At 40.0% G+C, this 18,021-nt stretch overlaps 1 protein-coding gene across 1 annotated transcript in view; it reads right to left on the reverse strand.

Annotated features, from left to right (window-relative positions):
• LOC148327320 (guanine nucleotide-binding protein G(i) subunit alpha-2) overlaps window positions 1–18,021 on the reverse strand; it is a 37,820-nt gene that overhangs the window by 5,524 nt on the left and 14,275 nt on the right. Inside the window, exons 3-5 of the mRNA XM_088308221.1 lie at window positions 10,533–10,575; window positions 8,460–8,601; window positions 3,926–4,086 (exon numbers count right to left, since the gene is read on the reverse strand). Coding sequence (XP_088164347.1) covers window positions 3,926–4,086; window positions 8,460–8,601; window positions 10,533–10,575 — 346 coding nt within the window. The remainder of the gene's footprint in view (window positions 1–3,925; window positions 4,087–8,459; window positions 8,602–10,532; window positions 10,576–18,021) is intronic.

Consider the following 18,021-nt stretch of genomic DNA (forward strand, 5'->3'; position numbering starts at 1 on the left):
CAACATTTGTGGTGATATTTGTTAGATCAGTTGAAGATTCTTTTTTGAACAGGAGAGCTGGAAACGAGATGATGGATGAGGTCAAACAAAGCATGACGTGCTTCTCAGGGGACATGCCACCTGCTCAACCAAGGAGCAAATGTTCAGTCAGCACTCAACACACCATAAAACACTGCCAAAGCTGCATTTTTTATTATTTTTTTTTTTTGTTACAGAAAAGAACAGTTTTGTTTTTGGAAGGTCAGCAGCTATTAATGAAGGAAATTCTCTCTTGTTGCAATAAATGATTACTCCAGTTGGGAGTCTCTGTGGGTTTGTGTGTGTGTGTGTGTCTAAACATGGATGGTGAAATTCCAATCAAAGGATGTAAAATGGACTTGTCCGTAAGCATAATACAGCTAAACATCATACCTCATTGATTTTTGACTCAGTTATATGTCGTTTATATTGCTGACCCCGCTTGTCTACACTCACAGCATTGCATTTGAAATCATTTGCCCGAAACAATGGCTTTGTGTTTAGACAAGGACCGAGCCAGCATTTGAGGTCTGTTCACACAGGATAAGCAGTATAGAAAATGTAAGAATGGCTATATGGCTATTACAGCTTCTGCAGTGGCGCGAAAGAGAGGGGGTGGTCATGTGACTTGGTGTCTTCCATGCAGTGGATCTGTCTGTCTGTTTCCCAGTGTTTGCCCCGTTGAAATTCTCAAATGATCTTTTTTCAAACATCTTGTCTTACATCAAAGCAAGCGACCTACTGATCTGAAATGATAACCAACACATGATGACGAATGTTATGAACGTCACACATCAGATCACTGGTACGCCTGGGATAATCCTTAACTGCATTTCATCAAACCTTTACGCAGAACCGCCCTACGGCAAAGCAAGTATTCCAGTGATTTTAAATACAGATGACCAAAGTCGCTAAGTAGGACAGAAATGATTAATGATTAAGAAAAAAAGAAAAAAAAAGAAAATCTAATGATTTCATTACAAAAGAAAGTCAAAGCAAGATCACTATCCCAATGCTTTGCCGTGATCATGTTTTGACTAATTAATGTTTCTGCAGTCGCATGCAACTCGCCTCGTGGAAATAACTTGGCTCCATGGCAGGAGGAAAGACCGCAGAAAAGATAGACTGTCCCACTATAGTCAAATATAGGCACATTATTCGATGCACAAAATAAGTGCATTCATAATCTTACAGAGCTGCCACAGCAAGGACTCAGTGCGCCGACAAGCTAACAGTTAGCATGTTAACCAGAACCCAAAACAGCCAACTTTTCACTCTTATTCACCGACACCCAAGTCACTCACCTACCATTTCAAGCCACACACACTCAAAGTCACATATACGGTGTGGAACCTGAGAATGGCGACCCCAAGGGAACAACTATCATACTTGCACCTCACGGCCAGACTTTGTTGCTTAAAATATATTTTGATCTAATCACTCCATTAATCGACGGGCTAGTAGGTGGAGTAATTGAAAGTGTCAAAATGTTAGATAGGTGCAGTCCTACATAGAAGGCAAAATTAATGAATTCAAAATTTATGACAACACCCGCTCAGGTTAAGGTCATTAGGTTCATGTTCCATGCCAAAGCACAGTCAACAACTTGGGATGGGTATCGCTATCGCGCCGATACAGGCCTTATTTTAAGGTATTGGGTGATCGTGGAGGATGTCGATACCAGCCACCGATACTTTTGCAAAAAAAAAAAAAAAAAAAAGAAGAAAGTGCTATCAAACTACGTTACACAAGATCCCTACTGATTTAAATATGTGACATGAAAAGAGAGCAAAAAAAATATTCAAAAACATATCTTTTTGTTCCGAATGAAGTCTTTTTCTGGCTTTGAATGAGTCTCATGAAGAGTCATTAAAGGGTTTCTCACCTTGCCAACACGCTACTCGTCGTCAACATTTTCCAGCAGGCTGTCAGTCAGTGAGCGAGCGACGGCGCATCTGTGTGTTTACAGCCCACCTCACTTACAGCGGCGTTACATCATTAGCAACATCCTCATGGCCAGCTGCGAACTTGTCTAGCCTAGTCTGCCTTTGTTTCACTCAGAAAGTTGTATCATGAGCAGGCCTCATACGTGAATGCATTTCATTTCATTTGAGGAAAAAGATATGACTAGCACAAAATTTTGGAAGAACTCACAACAATTTAAACGTTGTCTTTTTCAGCAATCTCAATGAAACTGAATGATTCTCGCTGTCAAAGAGATATCCCTGAGGCACAAGGTTTCGATGAGGATACCGAGAGAATAAATGTGATGATGGTCAGTCAAGAGTCTCTGATTATAATTACATATCAGAGTCAACTTTCTTATTGTGCAACATGCACACACAGTAACACTTCACAACATAGCTCAGCTCCTTCTCCCTCATGTTGGGTCTCGCTTGCTTCATAAAGTAGCCAAGCATGGATGATGGGCAACACGCATTTTTATTTTTTATTTATTTATGTTTTTAAACAATTTTAACGTGTAGAAATGGCACTTCATATTAAACTGAATTAAACCTTTTTAATCCTTGTGCTTCTTCTCGCGTGTGTATCCTGTCGCTGAAGATAAATATGCAACTGTGAGTATTGTTCTCTATTCTGTGTACATGTGCTGCCGCGCCATTTGTATTCAAAGAATTTTTTTCAAGTGTCATAAGTTGGCCGAAGAGATGCTATTCGTTAGCCCATCTATGGCCTTTTATATTGTGTTTTAGTCTTAAGCAGGCAGCTATTGACAGTGACGTGGTTGTTTTACAGACACAAGTGGCCAACAGCTCAAAGCCTCATTTGTTGCTTAATTGTTCACTAAATGCCAAATTGCTGCTTGGTGTGAAGGGAGTTGAGTTCACGGCCACATCATAATTCAGATTTTTGCTTGAATATCAATGCAAAAAAAAAAAAAAAAAAATTATGCGAACAACACTAAATGTGCTTCAGCTGACAAGAATTCCTTTAAAAGCGTTTGAGCCTAGTGAAAACTGTCTTTGAAATGTTGAAATTAAGCTTGAAGTAAGTTCCTTTAACTTCACTTGCAGTACAAATTAGACCACACAAACACAAAAAAAAAGGCATATGCCAAAGAAGTAAAACACCAGAACACAGCATTATAAAGGAGTATTCAAGTTACACAATATCACTCGAGTGTTTTTATATTTAAGAGGAAAAAAATGGCCCTCGTGTTGGAAAATGAACAACCTTGATTGAATTTTGTTGCTCAAGTCAACAAAAAAATTTATTTGAACTGAATTTCAAAATTGAGCACCACCACTATGATCAACTTGGTTTGAACTCGGGGAGACTTTTCTTAAGGTTGCCTGAACAAAGACACCGTCGTCCCATCCAAGCAACTCTAGCAAAACATGTGCACTTTCATGAATGAAGGAAAGTATTCAGGGATTCATCATCACGAGGCCTGTTGTCATAGTTTACTACTTTGTTTTTTTTCCAGCCATCCGGCAAGATGATTGCACTCATCTGCTTGCAATATTAAAGAATCAAACCGCAGGGAAGGCTAAATAATCAGGTAACAGATGATATCTTTCCAGTCGCTAAGGCTCTCTGGGGAGGTCAAAGCAGGTTTGAAAGTGCAGACAGAGCATATGAAAGAGGCGCCTTTAGATACTTCACAAAATCGGAAGAAATGGAAGCTGCCGCGTGTGACGCAAAACATTCAATCAATAAGCACCACGCGACAAACAAACATCAACACCCTTCCTCTTCTAATACAGCGAGAGATGAGGAAAAAGAGCACATTTAAAATGACATCTTCTCAATAAGTCACATTTACATTTATAGTGGTGGAATCGAGTCCGTTGTGCGTCGGAGCGGACTGCATGTGAAAGTGGGAGGAACTGTATTATTTCGCCCAACGGAAACGTGCCCACCGAGCATACAGATTCCCACTTACTAGGCTGCCGAGTCATTGAGCTGGTATTCCCGCGAGCGGGCGAAGCAGCTCTGTATGCCGCCGTCGGCCCACAGTCGCAGGATCACGTTGGCCAGGTCGTCGGGTAAGACGCCCTGCTCCTCGGCGGCGGCGGACAGAGCGAAGAGCTGCTGGGCGTCGTCCTGTGGCGGGCACACAAACAGAAAATTCTGCATGCGAATAGTAACTGCTTATTGGAATAAATTTGAAGAATCCACTCCAGGCTGTGTTGCTGTTCTTTAATGGCAAAATTCACAACAGGTGTTTTGAATCATGAACGCAACAATCCATTTCCTGGTTCAATTAAAATGTGCGTCATCTCATTCTCGTCATTTTTTGACATCATGTGACCAAGACGACAAACAGGATTTCGTCATATCAGGTGGTCAATGAGCTGAAAGTGTTAAAGAGACTGGAAGAGTCACAGAAAGGCAGACAAGTGGACGTCCTTGGAAATTTCCATGAATCAAGCACCTGTTTCAAATTTTGCTGTTTAGCTCCTTTTTAGTGAACAGCGACTTTAAAGAGCTGAACGTGGCCATCCAAATGTTCATCGAATCAAGTTAAGCTGTTAAGGTCATGCGGTATATAGCGTGGGACATTTCACGCAAAAGCGGAATGTTATTGCTCCTAACAACACTTTCCGGTGACTTTCTGAACTCTTTGCAGTTTGCCATGGAAAAAAAGTCAAAAATCCTTTAATGCATTTTTTCGACTGAGCCATTTTCCATGCAAAATACCTCACAGGACTGCAGTAAATAAAAACATTACAAAAAGCTTCTGTAGACTAGGGGTGCGCCGATCACAATTTTGTGGCCAATCACGGATCCTGATCTTTAAAAAGGCTTATCTGCTGGTCCCAATCTTTGCCAATCCCATTTTTTTTCATAACTAACAGCATCCACCTTCAAAGTTCCAATCATCTGACTTTTTCAGCCCTACGGGGAGGGTGATGAGATCGGTGGACGAGATCGAGTTGATTTTACGGGATCTGTCGATCACCAATCCACAAAATTAAGGAAATCGGCACCGATCCCGAGCACGGACGATCGATTGATGCACAGCTGCCGTTTTCTAAAATAATAATTCTCTTATCTCACAGATTAACCGACTAAGTTTGATTTCCAATTGAACACAAAGTTAAATATTCAATAGAGGGAGTCATGACTTATTCTGTTGTATAAATGGCAACAGGTGGACTCGCAAATGAATCGTCCGTCCCGACAATCTATCGGGACATGCCAAAAAGATAAATTATTTGTTGTAGCCCAACCAAATAAGCGGAGCAATCGGGAATCACAGAGAGATATATGCACTGTCATGAAATTAGAAAAAAAAAAAACAAGGATCAGATTTGTCCAGATAACTAATCAGAAATAATTAATCAAATGAACATCCCGTGAAAAAAAACCCTAAACAAATTCAATTACCTCCACCCACTCTGTATTCTAATGACAAAATTGACTTTAAACTTGTACAGTAAACGAGTTTTAGTCATGAATGAATTTCATCCAGCCATCCATCCGTTTTTCTTCACTGTAGGGTGTTATGATTGAATTGAGCCCGTTAAATTATTACAATCGTCTCATAATCTGTTTCTCTTGTATGGGACAGCAGAGTCCTTAGCCTCGCGTTGCCATGGAAACAATACATGGAGCATGACTGGCGCTGTTTAATTGATTTATTAGGCGTTACTGCGATTGTCGAGAAACAAAATAATCAGAGTATTTTTCTATTTTTCTACCCACTTGGCTGAAACTGCAAGCGATATAAAAGGATATTTCAGTTGACAAGAAACAATAACAATTTTTGCAATTTGCCATTTGCACACAAACAAGCGCATTTGTTCTTATCCAATATGGGTTGTTGAAACGGGTTATGAAAATCATGCTAATGCTTTTCCACTTTACAAAGCATAAGAGAAGATGTTGGGCCATATTTCTTTAAAACGGATCTAACTATGATATTTTTCATATTTAAATGGGGCTGATATTCAGGAAATTTAGGATGGAACGCATCCATCCATGTGACGTAGCGCTTGTTCTTATGGGTCGCACATGAGCTTGAGACTTTCTAGTTGGCGGCTTAGGCAGGAATAAAACGGCAGGTTAAAAACAAGAGGAACTAATGATAAATTACTGCCAGTAGCTCAAATCCAAGCACACCAGAGGTGATAAATTTGTCCTTCAATCATGTCTTGGCAGGATATGAACAGTCCTCTTTTCACAACAGCTGCCATGATGTAGTAAAGCAATCATTCCGAGAGTCGGTGACGTGCAGTCACGGGAGGCAAGAGCCTCACCCGAATCATAAAAAAAAGAAAATAATCAATGAAAATTATTTTAAATTTTACTTCCATGGTTTGCGTTTATATAGATTTTCTTTTTGAAAATACATTTCATTGTCACGATTGATGAATTTTCTGTTCATATTCATCAGCAAGGCCGGAGGCGAGGCAGCACTCAGCCTCACTTCACCTCGATCCCTAACGAATTGGGTTGAGGAGGCTTGTGATTAACTTCTTCATTATGTTTTTAGACATTTTTAACATGCCCTTTAATTTTCTCAAGTCAGGCTAATTTATTGTATTAAATATTCGTGTGCTTCATATTTAGGTGTCCAGATGAATAAAAAGCTGAAGGCGAGGCAGACATTTTTCTGCCTCACTGAAGTGGGCGTCCAATAGAACACAGTTTCACCGATTCAGCCAGCTGGCAACTGCAATTCTGAAATCAAGTGCATAGCTGCAGTCACTTCATTCATTTTTTTTTTCTCTTTGGATACCTTGGCTTTCTCTCACATGCCCACATGCGGGATACGGCAAGTTTTCAAGTGGTGAAGCAGGTCCATTTTGCTTTAATGGCCGCAGAAGGCATGCGCTTTTAAGGACTTGAAGCGAGACCCTCGAGACTTTCAAAGGCCGCTGCGCAACGTGCAAAGCGCTGTATCCGTGTTGATAGCGGTGTGTTTCTGCGCATTTGTGCGTCTTCATTTCACTAATAATTAGCTTGACTTGTGAGAGTCCAGATAGCGAGTGATAATTACGGCTAATTAAGCTGTCCGTTTGAAGCCCAAGTCCAAAGTCTCACAAACATAAAATCATTAAGATAATACAAATTGATGTGATATTTTGCGGCGAAAAGCCCCTGTAACGTTCAAAGCGGGAGCCGGGCTTTCAAACAGTCTCAAAGGAAGGTCCTTGAATAGAAGAAGGAGCATATTGCATGGATTTTTTTTTTTTTTTTGAACACACTGGTCACAACATGAGGAAGACGTGCAGTATTGCACTGCTTCACGGAGACTTGTTGTCATAACCAAATATGGTGATGAAAATAGAAGTTTGAATCACTGCAGTCGTATACCACGACCACCACAATAATCCATTTTCCTCTGGTACGCTAAATGCTTGTGTTTCATATAACACTGGACCTAAAAGAAACTGACCTCAGTGAAATGATAAATGACAGTCGTTAAAAAATGGAATCTTCTAGGCCACCCAATGCCTGAGGAATTCATTAGAATGTCATCATTATGGATGCTGAGAAAGCACCTGGGCAATTAAATACACGATGCTCTGCTAAACAAATTGCCAGCCGGCACTTTTGAACACAAGACCAAAAAAAACAAAGGTTCACTGAAGCAGATGGAATGAATTGCAATTCTTCCTAATATATATATTCACATGTTGAATACTCTCATAGTGCCATCTTGACTAATCGATTAATCCTGGCAGCCTTAGACGCAAATTAAGCAAATGGCCCCGTTGAACAGAGAAAAGGATGACAATAAACCATAACGCTGGATTTGATAATGAAAAAATGGCAAGCGGTTGGTCGATCAACAATCTTTTTATTGTTACAATGAACGGTTCCTGTCAGCCGTAGCGACCCTGCTGTTGCGTTACGGCAATTAATGTTAGACTTTGATAAATTGAATATGATTGGAGAGTGAGCTTGGATTTGCATTATACCAACGCTGAAGGCAAACAAGTTGCATTTACAGCCAATTGACGTAAAAAAAAATATATATATAAATCCATGACACAATTGATTAATCACCGTGGATTTGTGGATCGACACGGAAGCGTCGACTACGTAAAATGTGAAGTTGCTCAACACCCAGTAAAAATAGATTTTTGGAATAATATTAACTCATTTACTACCATTGACGGCTTAAGACGTCAAATGGCCCTTTTTTTTTTTTTTTTTTTACTCGACTGGTTGTGAGTTAAAGACAGTCGCCACACAACCGAAGCTCGCTGTTAGTACTGCTTGGAGTCTGTACATTAATTCATTTAAGGGTGCTTTAGTGCTGCTGTTGTATGGTTAGCAGCTGAGTTAGCAATGGAGTCCAAGTGGCCTTTGTGTATGAACGATAGCATCTCGGAACTGAGATCATTACAGATACAACCCCTTTTTCCTGATTGGAAAGATGATGGAGGGGCAACCAACTAAGGCAGTATATCATAATATGCAGAGAAACGGCGTAAAAATGTTTTTTGTGGGTGTTCTCTTACCACTCTGCCAGGGTTGCTGTAGTCTATCTTGAGGCTGACCATGGCTTTAACAATGGCCATGATGGACTGGATGGTGTTACTGTAAACCACAGCTCGGTATTGCTTGCACTCGTCTTCCGAGTAGCCGTCTTCGTGGATAATCCTATGGAGATGTGAAGAAGACGGAATCATTTTCAAACGGATAAAAACGCCATCTCATAGTATCATCAATAGGGTTCGACCGATGTGGATTTTTTTTTTTTTTTTTTGAGGCAGAGGAATAAATTAGTTAAATAACTTCTTTTTTGGCCTCCTCACGCCGATATGCTGGAGAAGGGAAACATCCAAAACATGCAGGACAGCAGCCACATTGAACCAGATTTGCACATCACTGCCTAAACTCTTACAAGAGGGATATGAAATAGAGGTACAACATTTGATTGTTTTACAATACTATGTCCTGAAAAATGAATTTGAGTTGACGCAATAACAGGAAATTAAAAATACACTTAAATAATAGGTTCAAAGCATCTTTGTAAAAAGAAATTCTGCAGGTGTACTTAATATTGTGGCCAATGAGGGTGCATGTCCTCTCTCTACCGAGCATTTTGCAAAATGCTCATGCCACATCCCCAAACCCGATTTTATCCATGTCATTACCGTACACCTGAAAGAGGAATTTAACTGTCTAATGCTGAGATGGAATCTTTCAGACTAATGAATCGGGAGAACACGAGGTTGTAATCATATTAACTCTCAAGTGAAAAGTGCTCGCTGCCTGACAACTGCCGTCATTGAGCAGACACAAAAGGATCGTTTTCCTCAGCAGCGTGCAGAGGATCCGTCCGTGAGCGGCGTTATATAATCAATTCATGTTCGTTTCTAGTAGGCTGACACAGATGTGCGCGTGCGTGCGTATTTGTGAGAAAAATCATGCTTCAAAAAAGGTGACAGGCTGTTCTTGCGCCAAGCTCATAAAAAATGGATCCGGTGCCCGGTTCGCCTCGAGGAATGTGAATAATTAAGCCATTTAGGATCCTGCATGTATTCGGATTGGCGCACTGGCACAACAACTCCATCCTGCTGTTCCCATACTCGTGTGAAGCCAACAGAGGCCACACGGTCCCATGGAAACCACCAAGACGCAAGAGCAGATTGCTGTTATCAAAACATCGCATGCTTCCTGCAAATATTGCGATACTACTTAGCGAGGATGTAAGAATGGTCTGAGATGAACATACTGAGCACACAACTCTTTGTGGTTTGTTTGTAACATCTTGTTTAGTCTTCAATGGAATTTAAAAAAAATTGTATGTGGAGGAAAAACAATACATTTCAAAATAAACAACTGTTGCATCCGAAAGTACAGGTATTCCCAAATAGAACGAAATATTTTTTCTACATGCAACACACTATACTTGCGAAGTGAAATAAATGGACGACTGAGAAAATCATTTGAGGACTCACAGGCGCACTCATCACGCGCATAAAAAAAAATATAACTCTTAACTGATAACATTTAGTGACACCTCAAAGTGGTAACACTCCATGACCAATAGGGTCAGCGTGAGGCCCAATCATGCGCCCAGATTGATCGTGTCCTGCTGTCAACTCACCATGGCTGTTACAACAAATGACAAAGAGTTCTTTTTTTCAAAACTATGAATTCAACTTTTAGATCAGATTACTGAAATTCACTTTCCTTTGGAGTCAGCCAGTCCTTCCTCAAGCGCCTCTAACAGGAGCAAAATGCTGCCGCTCATCTTTTAGCTGGAGCTCGGGAGAGGGAGCACATCGTGCCTTTTCTATTGCCGGTCATTCCCTATGGAATGACCTCCCGTTAAATGTCAGACAAGCGCCCCCCTCTGGCCACTTTTAAAACTCCTTTGAAGACAATTTTTTATATTCTTTACTTTCGACTCAACACTTCTGATATCGATTGCGTATGTGTTTTAATTTGTGTTGTAATTTCCCGCTAATTTATATTACACCATATGAAAAGCATTTTGTGACAGCTCCAACTGTTCTAAAATGTGCTTTCTAAATAAAGTTGTTGTTTTCATGCCAAAAAGAGAAAATCATCATCAGACTTACTTCATCTGCTTTACGATGGTGCTTTTCCCAGACTCCCCAGCACCTGTTGGAAAATCAAAGATTCAAGTTAAAAAAAAAAAAAAAAAAAAGGCTCAAACATCTTTGTGAGCAGAACAAAGTTGTTTTGGAGTTCAAACTGTCTCCCGGAAAGCAAGCAAGCGAGCGTTGAACTGTCAATGACATCACAAGAGCTCCTCTGGGTTTGTCTGCCCTGTTGATGTTCTTCTCGGTGAGATGCATCAAGTGCACATATACGAGTGTGTGTTTGTTTCTCACTTGAGGGGAAGAGAGACGTTTTTGGCTGAGTGCATCACTGGAGGGAAACTTTTTGTTCGCAGCACTGTGTTAAAAATAGACTATATTACAAAGCGTGAAGGAGTTGAAGCCAAGGGGGACACGTTGAAACGTTAGGACATACGAGGCACTAAAATGGACACAACAGTGAGTGATGCGGCCAACTTTGTGGCAGGTGTTCTAGAGAAACCAAAAAACAATCACAGCATTATCTTCTAAACAGAGAAAAGGGAATTTGATTTTTTTTTTACATAGCAGCCCATCTCGTGGAGCGACTGCTGAATGAGGAGATATCGCACCATTTCAGTTGACCTGATTTTTGTGGGGTGGCAAAAACAACGCCACGTGACTCTCTTTGGAGTCTAAGATGAGTTGTCATTTACCCACTATGCATGAACTTGAGTGCCCTTCCTTCGAATCGGCAGATACCTGGCACGAATGCGACGAGAAAAAACTTCGGATAGTCCGCTCGTCCAACAGTAAGACCTCTTTAGAGTGCCTCGTTGTTGTGAGAGCGCATGAGTCAGAAAGGCAGAAAAGAAAGGAGGGGAGACTATTATTTATTTATTATTTTTTTAAGTCTGATTTTAAAGCCAGTGTACAAACTGGAATTGAGCTTCGCCGCTTAAGAGCGCCTTGTTATTGACCATGTGACAGTGAGAAAGACAGAAAAGCAAAGAGGGGGGAAATCTTTAAAAATGTTTAAAAAAAAAAAAAAAAGTCTGAGTTGACAGTCAGCGAGTGAGCCGGGGCTTCGGGCTGGCGTGGCCTCATTACTGTTCCACGCTCTCATGTGACAGTTGAGAAAAGTGGATACACCTTCAGCATATGAGAGGATTTTGAAGCTTTATTTTCGATACTGGGTGTTTTTTGTTAATCATGAAAATTTGGCAGTGTTGTTAACGACACTCTTCTCTGTGGTGTGTCTTATTTAGAAGACATTCCTTTTCATTTTAAAGGAACTTCATACATTTTAATGCAATTAGAAAAACTAATTGCGATTCACGGCAGGCTCCGTCTGTAATCCTGCGAAATGGAAGGGTTTGCTATGGCTTACTAAAAAGCTAACGCATCACCATGTAGAAAATGCCATGCAAAAAAAAAAAAAAAAACGGGTTATATGATATTGTATTTGTGTGTATATTATCATTTCATTATTATTGTTATTAGTAGTAACCTAATGCATATTTGGAGTGAGAAAAATATTATAGCTGAGCAGTTACCAGGAACTTTTATGGTTTGAATGCCAATGGAAATACTCACACAGGACACAAATTTTGTATGAGGGTTTTGTTCCTCCTCTCTGTAAATTTAGGGCTGAACGATTTGGAAAAAATAATCTAATTGCGTTTTTTTTCCCTCTCAATATTGCGATTTCAATTTAACATTGACAATGATTACACCAAAATAAAGGCAAATGAACCATCAGTTGTTAACTTACTCGTTGGCTTGTATTTTTTTTTAAGTGTTCACTACAACAACTTCACAAAATTCCACCAGTGTGGCGTAAACATAAATCAGTAAATCAGATTACAACCATAATGTAAACTTTTCATGTTTCATAAAGCAATGATCATTAGACATGTGGATTGCACATATTAAGCACCGACACTAAAAAAAATAAATAAATAAATAAATAAATAAATAAATGACACGGATTAAAAATTAAGACTACTGACTGACCCAAATTATTATTTCTTCTTTTCACAAATTGCGCCGTTGTGATTCTATGACATTGCATTGTCAATCTGAATGCCATTAATTGCTCAGCCGTAGCACAAAGTAGAGGCAGGTATATTTGATCTGTGTTGTTTTAGGCAAATGCCCGGCGTGGCACCACGCACTGCTCCCGTCGGGCCATCTTGATCCAGATGCCAACAAACATCAGGCCAAAGTGACGACGACTAAGCAAGCGAGAGATGCAGCACTAGCTCTCTTCGCTCTGCCGAGGCTCATCATAGTCACGCCATTTTTTTCCCCTCCCTCTAAGTGACATGATGTGGCGTGCCAAGCTGCAGTAGCAGCAATATGGGTGTCAAAGTAAAGCCCGGGGTGGCTTTTTCTGTCCGATCAGCTGCCTTCTGTGTCTGCTTGCAAAACAGCCGGGAGGAGCAACTAATTTTGTCTATTTATTGTCAGTTTTTTTTTTCGAAAAGAGTAAAGACAGCCCTGGAGCAAAAAAAAACCCATTTAGCTAGTTGAAGGAGACATTAATAAGGAAAACAGAAATATAAAGTTAAAAAATAAATACACAACGGTGAAAAAAAATAAAATAAAAATTCATCTAAAAAAAAAAAAAAGTATAATGTGGCTGTCCTGTCTAATTTTGTCATGTTAAAATAAAAAAATAAAAAATAATAAAATGGCTGTGATGCAGAATTTTTTTACATTAATGTAAAAATAAATTTATTATTACATTTAAAAAATGGACATAAATGTTTTTCACAGGATTGTGATGGAGGAGATGCAATTATATTAGTCGTTCTTTACATAGGATGAAGAATATAAGCCTGTGAGTATTGTTATGTCTATCTATATGTGTTGCGCCATCATTAATGTTCAAATACCCGTTGCTTTAAGGGGTATAATACTGTGACGCTGGTGCTATTTGGTAACCCGTCTATGGCATTTTTCATGGTACGTCAGCATTAAGCTAACCAGGTTCTTTATCTTTATCTTTTAAATCTTACCTTGTTATAATTATAACTTTGTGCCCGCATTTGTTTCATTACAAGGCTAAAAAGGCAACATTGTCTGCCTCCATGCAGCAGACATGATGATAAAAACACTTCAATAAATCTGTTCAAAAATCCGGCTTACTCCATGAATCCTTGCTGCCAGTTTGGGACCCAAAATCTGGTGTTGAAATGAATACAGTATTAGTCCCTCTGTGGACACACTCTCATGAAGGTCACTTTCCCGACTCCAGAATAAAACGCGGCCATTAATATTTCAGGCCCAATGGGAGGTGAGCATGTGAACACTGGTGAGGAAGATGAGTGCAGCCTTATTCTTCACGCTCAAGATAGTTTGGAGGAAAAGGGGAATGCTGAGCGGCTTCAAGGGAGAAACTCCTGCTTTTCATATTGCTGCACCAAAAGCGGAGTAAAAAATTAGCTTAAGGTGAAAACATGATGTCGCGTGAATTATCTTTCTGCGTCTCAGTTGCTGAAAGGGTTAAAGCTGAAGACGAGCAGAGCATGAGGGCTTTGTTTACCATTATTCAATTTCAAACATGGAAACAAATTGTTGATTCTGATGCTCGAAGTAAAAACACTGCAGAATCCGACAACTGAATGAGTTGGTGGAGCCGCAATCGACTGCGGCAAACTGACATGGAAACGGGAGTCCAGAACATTCAGTGAGAGATTTTCCCATTCCTCCAATGCAACCTGCATACTAATGGAAAGTAAATAGAGCGAGTTCAGCGAGGCTAAGTAAGTACGCACATCTGGATCTCTGCATTACTTACTTGTCCGACACAGCACACTGGCACACTGTTCAGTAAGGTGAATCTAAAGCGAGGCTGAGCAATTAAGATAAAAATAAAATGGGGGTGCGCCCTGGATTGGGGGGCATATAGATAAACAAGCATTCACACTCACATTCACAAACTGTGAGGAAGATGTGTTAACCACAACCGCACTCTCTCAGCTTCTCTTACAATCGTCAAAATGGTGTTTGCATTACAATTTTTTCTTTTTTTTAATTAAAAAATTACATTTTGGTTAAGAGGCAAGAGCTAACCTGAAAGCCATACTAATGCAGTATATTTACATTGTGTATTGCAATAAAACGTAACTATATTTATAATTTTGTGCATCCTTGTCACTAAAAAGCAAAGCGTGGAGAGTCTCGGAAAGCTGCTGAAATACACGTGTGCCTTCAAAGAACTCTATACATTATAAATTTTTTTAAAAAAGCATCCAGAAGAATTTACTTCCTCCTTGACAATCGTGATATGATTTTGAAGTTGAATAAATTAAAGGAAAAATAATACTACATGTGGAGCCTCAAAAATTAGATTCAAGATTAGAACACCATTACCGCAAGTTGGTATGTGTGCGAGGGTCACTCGCCACATAAGGGGGATGTCATTTTTTTTTTTTAGATTGTTTACTTCATTTGCATTCAGAGAGGTCGCTTGGAGTGTAGCGGACCTTCGATTTATTTAAGTTGTTTTCAGGTGTGAATATGCTCGTCTATGTGTGCTCTGCGATCGGCACCGGTCATGACTCTTACCACAATCAGCTGAATGCTACAGCTCACTCGCGTCCCTCGCAAAGTTCTAGACGACGGATGGACGGATGACTCACAACCTCGTAGCTTCACAATCTATTAAATCGGTGTTGTTTGTCATATTAAATTGGTCATTTCCTAGAAATTCGCTACAAACGTGGGTGTCAATTTTGAGCAGGATATTAAACACGGTGTGATGTTGCAGGGAAATCAACAAAAGCCTAATTAGTTTTCAACCTTTCATCACGCAGAGGTCAAATATTTGCGCAATGGCGTCAGCAGAGATCATCAAACGCTCTCAGATGATCAGCACGTTCACCTGTGTTATTACAGATAAACCCGCGGCGGGGTCTAATGGATGCAAGCAGTCGACGGATCAGCAGAGTGCAGTTTGCGGTTCTAGCACAAGCTCAATAAATAACAGCAGTATCTCCAACTGTGCCAGAATCATTTTGCGGTTCCGTTTGCTTTCTCGATGCAGACGCAACTTGAGCTGTGTAATACGAGGACGACAACAACGCAACCGCCCAAAATTCTCACGATCCGTTTTTATTTGTTGTCTGCAGAATTTTGTGATCATTTAAAATTTTTCACATCCAACCTGAGTCTCTCGCTGCTCCGACAACAGGTTTTATTTTCCAGTGAGAGTAGAATGCATCTCCATACAAATGTTCTCAAATCAATGCGAGCAGATTGATGTGAAATGGGTTAACGGGGGTGCGCTTGTGTGGGTTTTCTCCAGGAGCTCCAGCTTCCTCCCACATCTTGAAAACATGCATTAGGTTCTGTTTTTTTTTTTGTTTTGTTTTTTTTTTACACTTGATAAATAAATGGAACAGATTCATGGACGAAGTCGTGCAAAACATCAATTCGGCAAGGATTAACTTGGTTTGTTTTGCTTTTTCAGGGGATTGGGCAGAATTGATATAAATTCTGCATACCTTTGGGTGGCAGTTATTTTGAAAAAGTGTAGCGCATCTAAAATTCGTCATCATGATTATAATGTTGCATGTACATTAAAATTGCTATGAATATTTAGAAAAAAAAATGTACAGTTGATTAACATTCTTTTGACGTCAAAAGATGGATCACGGAACAGAAATCAGAAATGGGAGGTTGTCGTTCAAGTTTTTTCGGTGGGGTTTAGGTCAGGGCTCTTCCACACTAAAGTCATCAAAGCACACTTTGCATGCTTAAAAAGAAAAAGGACTTATTTCTTAAAGTGATTCTTGTTCTTATAATATCCCCCCAAAAAATAACCTTCCTGCATGCACGTTTATTAAATATTCAGTGTGGGGGGAAAAAAAGTTCATTTAAAAGATAATTACATTTGAACTTTTGAACTTTTCACTAGTGTGATTTTGCATCAAGAAACGCAAACGCTTCTCATGTGGGAGATCTAACACCGACTCTCAGTGTGAGCTTCGTTTTAAAGCACAACCTGTACTGATTAATAATAAATAAGATTTATTATAGTGGACCATCTGAAAGCATGCTATTAAAAAATCCATACCGAAGCCCTGACGGTTGACGCGGCATCTCCAGCTTCGCCACAATCCTTTTCACCTTCTCACAAACGACAACAGACGGGCGCTGTCGCAGCATCATAAATTGATTGCCTTTTGGCACAACACCGCAGCACCTTCGCATCTCTGCATTCGGCTACTGTCAGTTTGGAGCTGCAAGTGGCGGTGACACAATTCATCTCATTCTGGCCCGCTGACCCCCCCCCCCCCCAAACAACACGACAATGTCACGACAGGTCGCGACCAACGAGCTTTTACAGCCATTTAAAAGGTTAACCTCCAGTGGGCGTCGATAAAAGAGAGCAGAATACAAAACAAGCTGTGTTTTTGCTGAATTGATTTGTTTTACGGAGTAAACACATCTTTTGTGTGTTTGGTTTGCTTCCTAACAGCCGCGTTGGCTCGCCACCAGTTTTGGTATTTATCGCAATCTAATAAAGACGGCGGGGTCAAAAGTTAAAGACAAGCTGAAGGAATTAATGTACTGTGTGACGGTGAACATCGTATGGACTTTACATGCAAATATAACCTTTTGAGTGCTGCTACTCATACTTTGTTGCAATTCATCCATTATCTACTCTGAGATCCTGCTCCAAAACACTCCACAAAAATCATTTGCACTACAGAATCACTGGTTCTCTCTGTTCATTCGTTTAAAAATGCTCATTATAATTTGACTGCAAAGTTTTTTTTTGATAACTATCTAAAGGGGAAGTCAATACCAAAATGTTCTTGACAAGAATGTGTTCAAAGCAAATCCACCAATTTTGAGACATATCAGGGAGAGGCCATCTTACCTACTGAAAATGACATCACAGTTGCTCAGGGCTCAGCTAGTGACCAAACATGGCTCAACTTTAGGAAACAGATGAGCCGTGATTAGTCGTTCCCTGAGCAATAGTGATGTCATTTTCAGTCGAGTGAATTGACAAAATGGTTGAGATGGCTAAAAAATGGTGGATTTTGCTGCTTAACTCAAATTCCACAAACGCAATATTAATCAGAATGCCATGTTAAGACTAGTGAAGGCGCATAGAACATTTTATTGCAAAGATTGTTTTCCAGTTGACTTCCCCTTTAATACTACACACGTTTACTACCAAGAATTTAAAAAAAAAATTCAGACCTACAATGCGCATTTTTCAATCAAAATAAAACTAACCCAAGTAGTAAAATACTTGTGACTTTGTTGTCCCTAAAACAGGCTTTTCCCTATACAAAAAATTCCATTGCATAATGATCGGCAGTATCATCGACAATGTCTTGGATCACTTATAAAGCTGACTGCATCGGATCAATTACTGCTCAGCGTGCCTGTCACATTCCCAACGTGATGGACAAGCTGTCTCTCCAGGGTGAAGTCTGCCTGTTGCCTCAAGTCAGCTGGAACACTCTCCACCTCCCCACAGCGATGCCGAACAGGAGAGGAC

This window comes from Idiotropiscis lumnitzeri, chromosome 11 (genome assembly GCF_059441095.1).
Source record: "Idiotropiscis lumnitzeri isolate Australia: NSW breed Sydney's pygmy pipehorse chromosome 11, RoL_Ilum_1.0, whole genome shotgun sequence".
NCBI lineage: Eukaryota > Metazoa > Chordata > Actinopteri > Syngnathiformes > Syngnathidae > Idiotropiscis > Idiotropiscis lumnitzeri.